The sequence below is a fragment of the Penaeus vannamei genome, chromosome 11 (assembly GCF_042767895.1).
Source record: "Penaeus vannamei isolate JL-2024 chromosome 11, ASM4276789v1, whole genome shotgun sequence".
Lineage (NCBI taxonomy): Eukaryota > Metazoa > Arthropoda > Malacostraca > Decapoda > Penaeidae > Penaeus > Penaeus vannamei.
This window is the reverse complement of record NC_091559.1, coordinates 36,377,357-36,389,856: the sequence shown is the minus strand read 5'-3', so window position 1 is coordinate 36,389,856 and position 12,500 is coordinate 36,377,357. Positions and strand designations below refer to the sequence as shown.

The following is a 12,500-nucleotide window of genomic DNA, read 5'->3' as shown; positions in this document are numbered from 1 at the left end:
ATTATTTGGTATTAGAAATCATTTTGGTGTGTATTTGGTGAGAGGTTTAATAGGTTTCATGTGCCATTCTGGAAATAATTCTTTAAAATTGAGTAAGAAAACAAGAACGTTTAAAACATTTTTGATGTTTGTATATATTCATATCCATGCATGCAGTTATTCTTTAGCATATCACCTGGAACCTGGTATGAAAGAGCAAATAATCAAAACTGACCAGGCAACTCAAAAATATAAATTTGATTCTGACCTTATTCCAAGAAATCATTGAAGAAAGAAAGACCTTACATCTTTCTGAATACTAGCTAGTGTTTTTAAATTTTTGTTATCTCTGGAATTTATTTACTTATTTTTGATTTATGCATCATCTTCACCCACTCAATCTGGGGTGACATCCTCTCATTTCATGGCTTACCTTCTCTCATGTTGGAAAGAAATCATTTAGGAGAAATAGCTCCTCAGAAGAAGTAACTAGAGTTCCAATGATATATATATAATGCATGACACTCTTCCCAGGACATGACAAAACTCCCTGACTACGTGTCATTCAAGCACTTTGAGGGTTCCCCGTTGCGAGACCTCTTCCCCGCTGCCAGTGATGACCTTCTCCAGCTCTTGGGATCTTTGCTTACTATCAATCCCATGAAACGATGCAGCTGTACTGAGGCTCTGAAGATGGAGTATTTCAGGTAAATATAAGTATATGTTATGGTATTATTTTTTGTGTATATTTACATATATTTCTTCCTTTTTAATGATTTTGAGAATAATTTTGTAGTTTTTTTTTTTTTTTAGATTTATTTTCTTTCAAGCATTACCTTTGCTTAAAGAGAATTACAATAAACATTGGATTACTCTAGATTACCATTTTAATCTTTCCTCTCCAGCAATAAGCCTGTCCCAACGCCAGGACCCATTCTGCCTCTCCCGCCATCCATTAGACAGAAAAGTGAGGCAGAAAAACCGTCCCTCAAGCGAAAGATTATCGAAGAGTCTGGCTTTGGAGGTATGTCTTTGCTTCACTACATTCACATCTATGTATGACTATTATCACATACAAAATACAAAAAAAGACTTCAGTCATTGTTCTTAAACTAGATAACTTTGCAAGTTCAGTTTATAGTTTTGGAGTAACCTGGAGTTAGCTTTTAATTCAAAGACATTTATTTTCAGGTTCCTTAGCAAAGAAGCTTCAATTCTAGTCCATACAAGGAAGAGAAAAAGAAGCACTACCTCCTGGTGTGCCAACGCTACCATGTTACTTAGTCGTAAAGGTGAAAATGGAATACCTTCAAATGAGGCGAGAGAGAAAGAGAGAGTCAGATTAATGACAGTGTGAGTGATATTGGTGTTGATACAAACTTTTTTTCTCTGACATGTTAAGGGTAAGAGATTACAGAATTGTCTGTTTATTTCCTTATGTACTTGAGTATTATGTAATATATTGATGTTCACAGGAAGTGTATTATTTTCTAAAGCAGTGGAATTATTGTAAATCATTTCTGAATAAAATTTTGTATAATCAAACTTGTAAAGCCTAATTATTTAACCAAACGCAGGTTATCTTGTTTTGATTTAAGTAGAGGGGTAAACATTGAAGACCAAAATTACTGTAATTGTTGTGCAAAGAAAATGTGAAGAAAATTAAGGTGTTAGAAAGGAGGAATGGGAGTAGGATAGTTACTTTCTGTAAAGGCAAACATAGATATCTTAAGGAATATGTGCCCTCCCAATACCTTGCTCATTGTTGTCATGGGAGTGTTTAGGAGATGGAGGCTGTGGCCCAATGTAGGGGATCACTTCTATCTTGGGCCTCAGCCCTCACCTCAACTAATTTTGCTTGTTTTTTTCTTCTCCCCTTTCCTCTTCCATATATTCTTCATCCCCTTCTATCTCATTTCTAAGGTGTGAGAGCCGTGATGAAAGGATGAAAGACTGGCTTTGTGTCAGTCATGAACGGCCTCTGGAAGCCATGGACATGGTATCCCCTTGGTTAATTGCCTAGCCCTTACCTGTTATGGGGACCCTGGGTATGGGTAGACCGTTTCTTTTCCCTATTTTATTCAAGGTTACCATGGCTAATAATGAAGATTATTTACCCTTAATAGGGGCATTAAGGCTTGCCTCTGCATCAATTAGCCTATCTGAATTTGATTTTGATGATTTTCTGACCCCTGCCCCTCCCTTGACCATGGCTCTAACCACTGATACTAAAAAGCCCTTCTCGACACTTACTGACAACTCTGTTCATTCCAAAACACCCACCCAGGTTATTACTCAACCTCCAGAAAGTACCCCTTCCTCTCTCCCAACATTCTCCTCTCCATCTCCTACTGCACAGTTCTCTTCAATGTCCAATCCCTCTTCCCTTATTACTACTCATTCCTTATAGTCCCCCCCAAAAAAAACTACTCCATTCCACACCACCCCATCTTCCTCTCACCTTCGTCCTTCTACTCCCTGTACCACTGCAAACCTTTTGAGTACTGTCTTTGGCCCAGTCAAGTGGGATTGATTCTTTGTGATTCCCCCCACAGACCCCATTCTGAGAATACCCTTCTCTTTCAAGTGCCTCCAAAAACAAGTAGGCAAGGTTTTCTTTTGCAATAGCTCTGATTGTTCATGCCTTATATACCTTAACTGACCTCGCTGGCAAACCTGTTTCTGCCGAACCTCACCCTTCTCTTAATACTTGTAATGGAGCTGTTTCTATCCCCCCAAATATTTGTTCTATCTACAACAAGGACTGGTCAGACTGAAAATTACTTACTTATCTGCCTTGCTGAGTATGATGCAGTGGTAGTAGTGTTACACTATTCCTCCCAGAGGCCAGTGTAAGTTCCATGCCAATATTGCCAAGAATAGCTTCTGTAGACATGACCTCACCCATGAAGTTTATATTGGTGGATTGTTCTACCGTGTCCGACCATATCAACCCTTTCCTTTCAATGTCAGATATGTTGGTATTGTGGCCACCCAGCCAAACACATTTGCTCCACAGCCCGCTGCCTTCTATGTGCCTAAGCTGGTCATGACTGTTCAAATTGTCCTGTTCAGTCACATCCTTGTGCCAATTATGGAGACGCTCATAATGTATTTTATAGGAGGTAGCAGTCCTCGGATTCAAACTAGGCCTCACTCTATGTGAGGCCAGACAAGAAACACGACGACAAGGCTTTTCTCTCTCAACTTATTCGAAAACAGTCCTTCACTCTGCTTCCCCACCATCCTCACAAGATGTTTCTGCATCTCTCCCAGTATCTCTTCCCTATACCCTAAACCATCCTAGGTCTACTAACCCTATTCCCCAGTCAAATTCGTTTTCCAGTCTACATCCACACACTCCAATCTTTACCACTTCTCCGATACCTACCCCTCCTCCTCACTTTATTTGTCGCACCAGGCAACCTAAACGTTCCACTCCACCCTCTCCTACACCTTCCGCTTCTTTTGCTCATCAGATATCTATCTCCTCTTCTCCTCATAAGAGAACCCTTGTTTCTCAGTCCACTTCACCCAACTTACAAGATAATGTAACTTGTAGGAATCAATTAACATCTGAGAATGTTTCATGTTTCACAGACATGTGTAACTTTGAATGTGTACCAAACTCACTGGTTGGCAGGCTCACTCTTGACTTGAGTCTGTGGGAAGAGGCTGACCGGGTAAGTTAAAAAGTAGTACCTGACAATGAGACCTCATTCACCAAGCACATCCCAGCCATGTGTTGCCAGACAAGCACTGTTTGATTCTTATCTCCTCTACCCTACCTAGTCGGATTCTGAATGGAAACCTCTTTTAAGCACCTTTGTGATTGTATATACATATATAATTTTTTCCCCTTCTTTTTGAAGTATTCATGGGGTTAAAAAAGTGTTTCATGAATGTAATTCTAATTCTTTAGATGTAATGCTCTTAACCATATATATATATTTTTTTTAAAGCAAATTCATGGAAATGGTGGTGGTGTTATCTTGTATTGATAAAATCAATAAGAAAGAAAAGACCTGACGATATTTATCTTTACCGTCTTCCCGAATAACTCTCCAAGCTAGGTACTCTGTCTTAAATAGAGAGGCTGTCCAGTACAGTGAAAAGATTGGGCAAGAAGAAACTCTGACTTATCACCAGGATGCCTACGGAGCACCATTGTTACAGAGGAGTTAAAGAAACAAAGAGGATGACACAAGATGCATTCTCTGTTCAAGTTTATCCTTCCACTGCAGTCAAAAGGCCACCCTTAGGAAAATAATTGTCTCCTTCTATTCTGAAAATATTCTGAAAATAATATATATATTTATGACTTTTCTTTAATCTGAAAATCTTTTCTTTTACCTAATTAGGAAATTGTCGAGTTCTGTTAATAAAGCACATATAGACTTCAAATTTGTCTTTTCATAAAGATTCTGAAGATTTCTCTTCTACTAAATTTTCATTGTATGGTGTTCTGAGATGAGAATTTCTTGGAGTTTCTCTAGTAAGCACTAACAAAAACATATAAGCCATTCTTGTTTCATAGTTTTTTCCATATACTAAGCACTAACGACAAACATATTCTGACTCAAGTACCAAGACCATATAATTTTTGCTTCTTTCGTTTTGAAGTTATAGGCAAGATACCTGCATTTGGATAATCCATGGGAATAGTGTGATAGCATTCATGCCTTTGAAGTGAAAGTAGAGTCTTACTCATTACTTAAGGACATAAATATCAATTACGCTATGATTTACGGAGACAAAAAAATCCATAATTCTCAATATACTGTAAGGTTGTAAGGATTTTTTTAGAATACTTTTTCTTTTTATCCATTTTATTTTATTAATTACTTGACAAATATGGTAATTTACAGTAGACTTACATACATTATATGTACACAAAAAGGAAATCAAATACATTATTATTTAATTTTGTAAAAATTCAACCATATTCACAATGCTTACAGTTCACATCATTTTTAACAAATTGTGTAACTTCATCTACCCCAATATCTCCCTTATTAAAAAAAGAAAAGGAAAACAAACCACAACAAAAAAAAGTTGCATAAAAAAGTTTACCCCATAAAAATAAACTCAACAACCCCTATCTCTTCTTGTACATGCATGGTTTTAGCACAATCTCAGGCACCTCCTTTGCTTTCTTGCATTCACGGTTCTTCTTGAAGTCAAACATGTAGAAGTACTTTTGCTGGACGTCCTTGTGGGTGCAGTGGAATCCAAGACGTGTCACACTGGACAGGAATTCATCAATTTTGGTAAATCGGCTCTCCACTTCTGCTACTTTCATGATACCACTGGGGAAAAAAGAAAAAGCAAGAAATATTAATTTGAGTGATAGCAAAAAAAGAAAAGAGAAATGGGAAGAAAAGAAAATACTGGTTGAAGAGAAAGAGATAGAAACAAATAAACAGATAAAGATAAAGATCCAACATATCTTTGAAACAAACAGAAAGAAAGGTTGGGGAAGGGGGAAGATAAAGGAAATCTTGAGGAAAAATGAAAAGAGGTGGGAGGGAGTGGGAGAGGAGAAGGAGAAGGAGAGGGAGAGGGAGAGGGAGAGGGAGGGAGGGGGGGAGAGGGGGAGAGAGAGAGAGAAAGAGAGAGAGAGAGAGAGAGAGAGAGAGAGAGAGAGAGAGAGAGAGAGAGAGAGAGAGAGAGACAGTGAGTGAGTGAGTGAGTGAGTGAGAGTGAGTTATTGAGTGAGTGAGTGAGTGTATGAGAGCGAGTTTGTGAGTGAGTGAGAATGAGTTAGTGAGTGAGTGAGTGAGTGAGTGAGAGTGAATTAGTGAGTGAGTGACTCAGTGAGTAAGTGAGAGTGAATTAGTGAGTTATTGAGTGAGAGTGAGTGAGAGTAAGTTAGTGAGTGAGTGAGTTAATGAGTGAGTGAGTGAGAGAGAGAGAGAGAGAGAGAGAGAGAGAGAGAGAGAGAGAGAGAGAGAGAGAGAGAGAGAGAGAGAGAGAGAGAGAGAGAGAGATGAGGGTGAGTGAGTGAGTGAGTGAGTAAGTGAGAGAGTGAGTGAGAGAGTGAGTGAGTGAGTGAGTGAGTGAGTGAGTGAGTGAGTAAGTGAGAGTGAGAGTGAGAGTGAGAGTGAGAGTGAGAGTGAGAGAGAGAGTGAGAGAGAGAGTGAGAGTGAGAGTGAGAGTGAGAGTGAGAGTGAGAGTGAGAGTGAGAGTGAGAGTGAGAGTGAGAGTGAGAGTGAGAGTAAGAGTGAGGAGCAAAATGCTATATATTCAGCTATCTCTCTTCCTTTTGAATGACCTTCACAATAGCAGAAGCCTTTGAATGTAACTACCAGTAAAAAAAAATTAGCGTTTAATGAATGTTCTCAGCTTTTATGGAAGCAAAACTTGAAAATACAAAAGAAAGTAAGAAGAAAGGTGAGAAAGGTGAGAGAAAAAATGTTCAAACACTGCCATACGTACCCATGCTTCAACACCCTATTGGCCTCAGTGACAAAATCCTTGATATTGGTGCCCATAAGTGACAGGCAGAAGACCACCACATCCACAGACCCTGATTTCAGGGGTGTGTGGGCCATATCACAGGCAGTGACCCTGTTGTTGGCAGCCACCAGGTCAAAGGAGTGGACCTTTTTCTGCGGAACACTTATGGACAGCCTGGCTTCACCACACCCAAAGTCAGCAACAACCAAATCCTTAGGTCTGGGGAACGGAGTGGAAAAAGGGATGGTAAACTGATTGAATCACAAATCGAGAGCAGTGCAAACTTTAACAGGAAACCATGCCTATTAATCACCTAAATTTCTCTAAACATGCAAATACAGGGTCAAGGATGATACTGAATAATCAAAAGGTTCACTCCTGTTAATCCTTATAATAAAGAAATGGCTTAACACTGAAAATTATGTGTAAAAATCATACTGGTATTTGAGATGATTCTCCTTCAAGTTCATTTGAACCAAAACCTACTATGATCATTGTTAGAAGTCACCCTAGAACACTTGCCAAGAATACTTAATGCTTGAAGAGAAGTGTTCCGGTTTAATTATTTTCCTAAACCTTTCCCAATGTAACCTTCTCCTCAAGTACCCCAACCTTCCATCATACACTTCAAGCAGAGATGGAGGAGGGTACAGAGAGGCAAATTCAAGCATACTGACTATTCAAATGAGACTGAGACAAAACTGTCATAAATTACATTTGAGCATTACAAGGCTATCATACATCAGTCAATTCTTCTTGAAAGAAATTAAAATTGGATTGTTTCTCGACTTTTTCCCAAATGTTTTGTTATTATATAAAAAAAAAATAATAATAATAATAATAATAGAATTAATAATAATAATAATAATAATAATAATAATAATAATAATAATAATAATAATAATAATAATAATAATAATAATAATAATAATAATAATAATAATAATAATAATAATAATAATAATAATAATAATAATAATAATAATAATAATAATAATATTAACAATAATATTCATAATAGTAAAAATAATAAAAAGATATTAAAGCTCTTTCTTTTTTTCCCTTGTAAGGGTTAAAGTCCAGAAAACAGTTACTCTAATTACCTCTTGAATTCTATAACCATTAGAAAAAAAAAAAAACATTATAAGACTATAGTTATGAAGAAGTTATCAATGCAGCAATTAAAAAGAGTAAAAGAAAAAATTATGAGTGACTACAATGATAAAAAAAGTTATCAATACAGTAATGATAAAATATTCTTTAAAAACAGCAAAATTAATATCACCATTATACTGAACAACGACAACACATTTTAAAAGTAGAAGTAATGAAGGACACTTACTGTTTCTTCAGCCAATTAATGATAATATTAAGGGGGTTGATAGGCCACTGCTCCACCTGATTTTGGTAACCCAAGTGGTAAGACCTAAATGCATCAGGGTCTTTTTTGAACATGGCCATTGCGCTTTTACTTGTCGTCGTGTATAGCTCCTCGTTCACCATCCTGTTGTGTAGGGAGAAGGCAATATTTATGTAATGGCAAATATGAAATAGTTATTACTGTTATCATTATCATCATCTTTCATTTATTTCTATATTTCCTGGGGGTAAGGATTAGTAGTTTTATCATAATCTATATTGTGGGTTATGATTTATAATTAAAGCCAAATGTTGTTATGTGGAAAAGGTATGAATGAGACTGGATATCTTCACAATACATGAGATGTATTTCACTGGTTTCGATTATGTCCTCATCAGAAATACATGTATTTCTGACGAAGACATAATCGAAACCGGTCAAATACATCTCTTGTATTGTGAAGATATCCAGTCTCATTCATACCTTTTCTACATTTGTCAACATGGATACAGTTCAAATGTTGTTATATTTACTTTTACTGATTGCATGACTTACTTACCTAAATCTTGCAGCATTGAGTTGAATAGTCATCTTCTGCCTTAAAGCATCTGCAGCACTCAGTTTAGGTTGTTCCTTCTCGGGTTCAGGTTCTGAAGCTACTGTCTTCTCATCTTTCTTTAGCATTTCCTTTAATAACTTCTTATCCAACTTTTTGTTTCTTGGGCTTGGTTCTGAGATAACCTCCTTCTTCTTGTTTTCCAATTTGTTCTTTTTCCTCTTGCTTTCCACCTCTCCATCACTCTCATCATCGGCAACATCTCCGTCATCCTGCACTTTGTCTGCTGACCTTTTATTCTCTCCCTCTTCTTCATCATAGTCCGCCATTTCTTCCTCAGACAGATCTTCTACCTCTCTTGTCATGTCGTTGTCATTGTCATCATCATCCTCTTCCTCCTCAAAATCCCCAGGATCAAACTGGTCAAAGTCAAGCTCCTTCAGTAATGCACCTAAGTCTGATGTAAACTGGGGGTCTTTTGCATAGAAAGCTTTTTCATCCTCTTCATTGTTTAACTCTTGCTTCTTCTTTGTCTTTTTCTTCTCCTTCTTAGCATTTGATTGTTCTTTGCTAGTAGTGGCTTTCTCTTCTTCATTAGGTGGTTCGAGGACATTTTTCTTTGTTTTAGCTTTTATTTTCTTTGATTTCTTGTGCTCTGTTTTTGAAGATTTTTCTGAAGTTGATTCTGTTTGTACATCAGTACAAGTATCTTTATTATCTGTGGTGAAACTGTCTAAAACCTTCTTCTGTTTCTTTTGTTTTTTATTCTTGTTAGGTGTTTCAGTACTGCAGCCTTCAGGAATTTCCTTTACATTCTCCTTTACAGTAGACTCTGCAGTATGATTTGCAGACTCTGGGCTATTTTCAAGAGCTTTTCTCTCCAATTCCTTCTGTTTCTTAGTCTTCTTTGACACCTCTTCATCCCCAGCATCAGGAATTTCATGCTGGCTTTCATCTATATTTGATTCTGTAGCAAGTTCTACAGGAACCGTGTTTCCTTTTACAGATTTCTTCCTTTTCCTTTTCTTTTTAGTTTTAATTGCAATTTCATCATCCGCAGCTCCAGAAATTTCCTGCAAACTTCCATTCTGATTTGAATTTTTAATGATTCCTTTAGAAACTGTACTTACTTCTAAATTCTCCCTATCTCTCTTCTTCTGTTTCAAAGTTTTATTTGGAGTTTTTTCATTTGTATCTTCTGATATTTTTGGTAGTTCTTCCTTTAACTTTAAAATTACACTTTCTTTTATTGCTTTTTCCCCATTTTTCTTCAGCTTTTTTGTGCTTAAATCTGACCCAGCAACAGGTCCTGCTAACATTTCATAATTTTCGACCTCATTTTTTTCTGATGATTTTTTGTTTTTCTTCTTTTGTTTTTTGTTCTTGCCAGGTACTTTTCCATTCTCAACTTCTGAGATTGACTCTGAAGTTCCATTAGTAAGTCCTGCCACAGTGACTTTTTTGTCCTGTGTTATAAGGCCAGCATCTTCATCTTTGATATTTGTACCATTGACCTCAACAATTTTTCTTTTCTTCTTTTTCTTTTCAAATGACTCTTCTGTGCCTCCATTTTTCTCTTCCACTTCTAACACATTTATAACTTTATCAACAGTTAAACCTGCATCTGGTATGGATCGAGATGGATGCCACTTGGTGCTACCATCATTTTCCTTCCTTCGCTTCTGCTCTTCATTGATCTCCTTGTACTTGTTCTTATTCTTATTCTTCTTATGATGAATGCCATTCTCGCTCGGATTACCTGGTGTGTCAGTCAAGCTCTGTTCAGCTTCTTTCTTCTTATTTGTTTCTGCAGTGAGTGAGTTGTCCTGAGCTGCACTACTGCTCAATTTTCGCTTCTTCTGGACTTGTGCATTTCCTCCTTCCTTACGTTTCTTGCTGCCTCCAGTTATTGCCTGAAATTGGATGTTTTGTATATAGAATTTTTCTGTCTTCTACTTTACATGTTATGTTAATTAACTGATTGATCAGATACTGAGATGCAGCAGGAGTGGGTGACCAGGTGATAAGAATCTACATCTTGAAAGTACATTATAACAAGTATATAATACTTCTAGAAATTTTGAAGATCGTAAACTGATATGCTAAATTGTATGGCACACATACAATTTACAGGTAATAAGTATGACCCTAACCTAACCTAATTGAGAGTGGTATCATTTACACATAAGATGCCATCTTGTTTGCTTCATTATGCATGCATATGCTTTTCTGCTGTACCAGTAGTCACTTCATTTAAAAAGAAGGTAATTTGTTATAATAATTCCGCAAGACAAGTCATGATGATTATGGTACCATAGGACTCTTCTCACTCTATAGTTTCCACATGTATAGAAATGATTGTGTGGAAACCCCTACATTCTTGGTCTCATTGGTAATGAAGGTCATGAAAGGTACCAGGAAATTTTCAGGGTAAAATATGAATAATCTACACAGTATCAGCCACTATATTGTCTAATGCAAGGGGCTCTATACACTGATGGTTGGAGAGTGTGTCGGACAGACTTGGTAACAGTGCTCCTGCATGGCAGTCGTATGCTCTATAAATAACCTTTAATGATCAGAAATAACAAGCAACAATTAGCCTAAGATCACCTACCACAGGAACTTCCAGTGGCTGCTCGAAATGATACGAAAATGCATTGGTGTTTCCCCAATCTGGTATATCGAAGCTCATTTTGGACTCTTGAGTGAAATGTCTGGTTTAGATTGAAGTCACACGCGAGAATTATTGGTCTAGGAGAAAGTAACCCATACCAGACAAGGGAAAAGAACAAAAGAACAAACACAGCAGATCGGTGTGAGGATGAAAAGACACACGTGAGAGAGACACCGCGTTTGTTTACATGTTATCCTGACAGGGAAATGTGCCCGAGATTAAATGTCTTGTTCTATTTTATGATACTTTATTTGTGAGTTAGTATATACAATTTGATTCAAATAAATATAAATGGCAAAATTTATAAAGCAGTTAAATGATTATTGGAGAGAAAAGGAAAAATATAGATGTAAAGATCTCGGTTAGTATAACGTTAACCAAAACAAACAGGCGAGAGGCGGAGAAACGTTTAATTTCATTACTATTTGTAACGAAAACACGATTATAAATTAGGTAAGAGTAAATTTATCCAGGCATTTCTTTATCTAGTGTTAAGGGAGATAATTCAGTGAACTTTGTTAAGGGAATTACATGTTATAGGCGAAGAACTACATGATTTCGGTTTTGTTACAAGTGGTGGCATATGATAAACGTTTACCATGATTATTCATTACCGAAAACCAGGGAGTGGGAATGGCAAGTTATAATATAAAAGTCAACCCAATCAGATTATGAAAGTGAACACTAGGGTTTGGGAATGGCTTTGTAGATTCTGAACTTTCGTCACCAGTCATTTGGAATTCCACACCTAAGTTTCTAAGATTTTAACCATGTGTTTTTCAGACTTTTATTTATTTATTTTTTTTTTTTTACTCACCTGCAATATTTGCGATTTCATATGGAAGATGAGATGGAAATGAATTCTTTGGAAGCAACGTTGTTATGTTAGATGCATTTGTATTGTGATATTACAGAATTTCTTTTTCTTAATTTCTTAATTGCAGTTTAGAAGAATTCAGGCAAGCAAGTTGTTCTTTCTTAATGAAATGAATCAATTTTATCTTTAGGATATTCTTAATTGCTACTCAAGAAAAGAATGAGACAGTGAAAATATTAGAGTAAAATTATTTCACTGTGGATATTTGTACTACCAGTTGGACCAATAACTTATGACCTATTCTTATGACATGGGGAAGTTCCGTTACTGTAACTTCCCCATATTGCATTCCCAATGCACATTCACCATGATTTTGCACCTAGGCAATTACATATAGTATTATCATTATGTACTGTGATGTGGCTATTGTCTGTTATGTATTGCCTATCCTACCAAGTTGGGTGAGCAGCCTCTGATAAGTGAGAATAGCCTCAGCGTTTGATTTATTGTCAAACATTATTTTAGTTGTCTCCTTCATACAATACAAATATAGAAATAGCTTTACTATACTCTCTCTCTCTCTCTCTCTCTCTCTCTCTCTCTCTCTCTCTCTCTCTCTCTCTCTCTCTCTCTCTCTCTCTCTCTCTCTCTC

At 36.7% G+C, this 12,500-nt stretch overlaps 3 protein-coding genes across 4 annotated transcripts in view; 2 read left to right on the top strand and 1 right to left on the bottom strand.

The window, feature by feature from the left end:
• Window positions 1-1,524, top strand: part of Cdk7 (Cyclin-dependent kinase 7) — a 5,371-nt gene extending 3,847 nt beyond the window's left edge. Inside the window, exons 7-9 of the mRNA XM_027352449.2 lie at window positions 514-686; window positions 885-1,003; window positions 1,171-1,524. Coding sequence (XP_027208250.1) covers window positions 514-686; window positions 885-1,003; window positions 1,171-1,199 — 321 coding nt within the window. The 3' untranslated portion in view covers window positions 1,200-1,524. The remainder of the gene's footprint in view (window positions 1-513; window positions 687-884; window positions 1,004-1,170) is intronic.
• A 3,281-nt stretch (window positions 1,525-4,805) lies between these two features.
• Window positions 4,806-11,222, bottom strand: LOC113801956 (glutamic acid-rich protein). Its single transcript, XM_027352384.2, has 5 exons — window positions 10,972-11,222; window positions 8,358-10,267; window positions 7,781-7,942; window positions 6,418-6,657; window positions 4,806-5,288 (listed from the first exon to the last, which is right to left on the bottom strand). Exons 1-5 carry the CDS (start codon window positions 11,047-11,049, stop codon window positions 5,078-5,080), a joined length of 2,601 nt encoding a protein of 866 aa, XP_027208185.2. The 5' UTR covers window positions 11,050-11,222; the 3' UTR covers window positions 4,806-5,077.
• A 145-nt stretch (window positions 11,223-11,367) lies between these two features.
• Snup (snurportin-1) overlaps window positions 11,368-12,500 on the top strand; it is a 10,616-nt gene continuing 9,483 nt past the window's right edge. The window contains exon 1 of one of the 2 annotated variants that reach the window (XM_027352454.2): window positions 11,368-11,484. The gene's annotated coding sequence lies outside the window, so the exon portion shown is untranslated. The remainder of the gene's footprint in view (window positions 11,485-12,500) is intronic. The other variant, XM_027352455.2, reaches the window with a different exon arrangement.

What these genes read in the sequence shown, in the direction of transcription:
- LOC113801956 (XM_027352384.2), bottom strand. Translation starts at nt 11,049, where the DNA reads ATGAGCTTCGATATACCAGATTGGGGAAACACCAATGCATTTTCGTAT. An exon ending in CTCAATGCTGCAAGATTTAG is followed by an intron (nt 7,943 to 8,357) that starts GTAAGTAAGTCA and finishes CCTACACAACAG; the next exon opens with GATGGTGAACGAGGAGCTAT. An exon ending in ATTAATTGGCTGAAGAAACA is followed by an intron (nt 6,658 to 7,780) that starts GTAAGTGTCCTT and finishes TCCGTTCCCCAG; the next exon opens with ACCTAAGGATTTGGTTGTTG.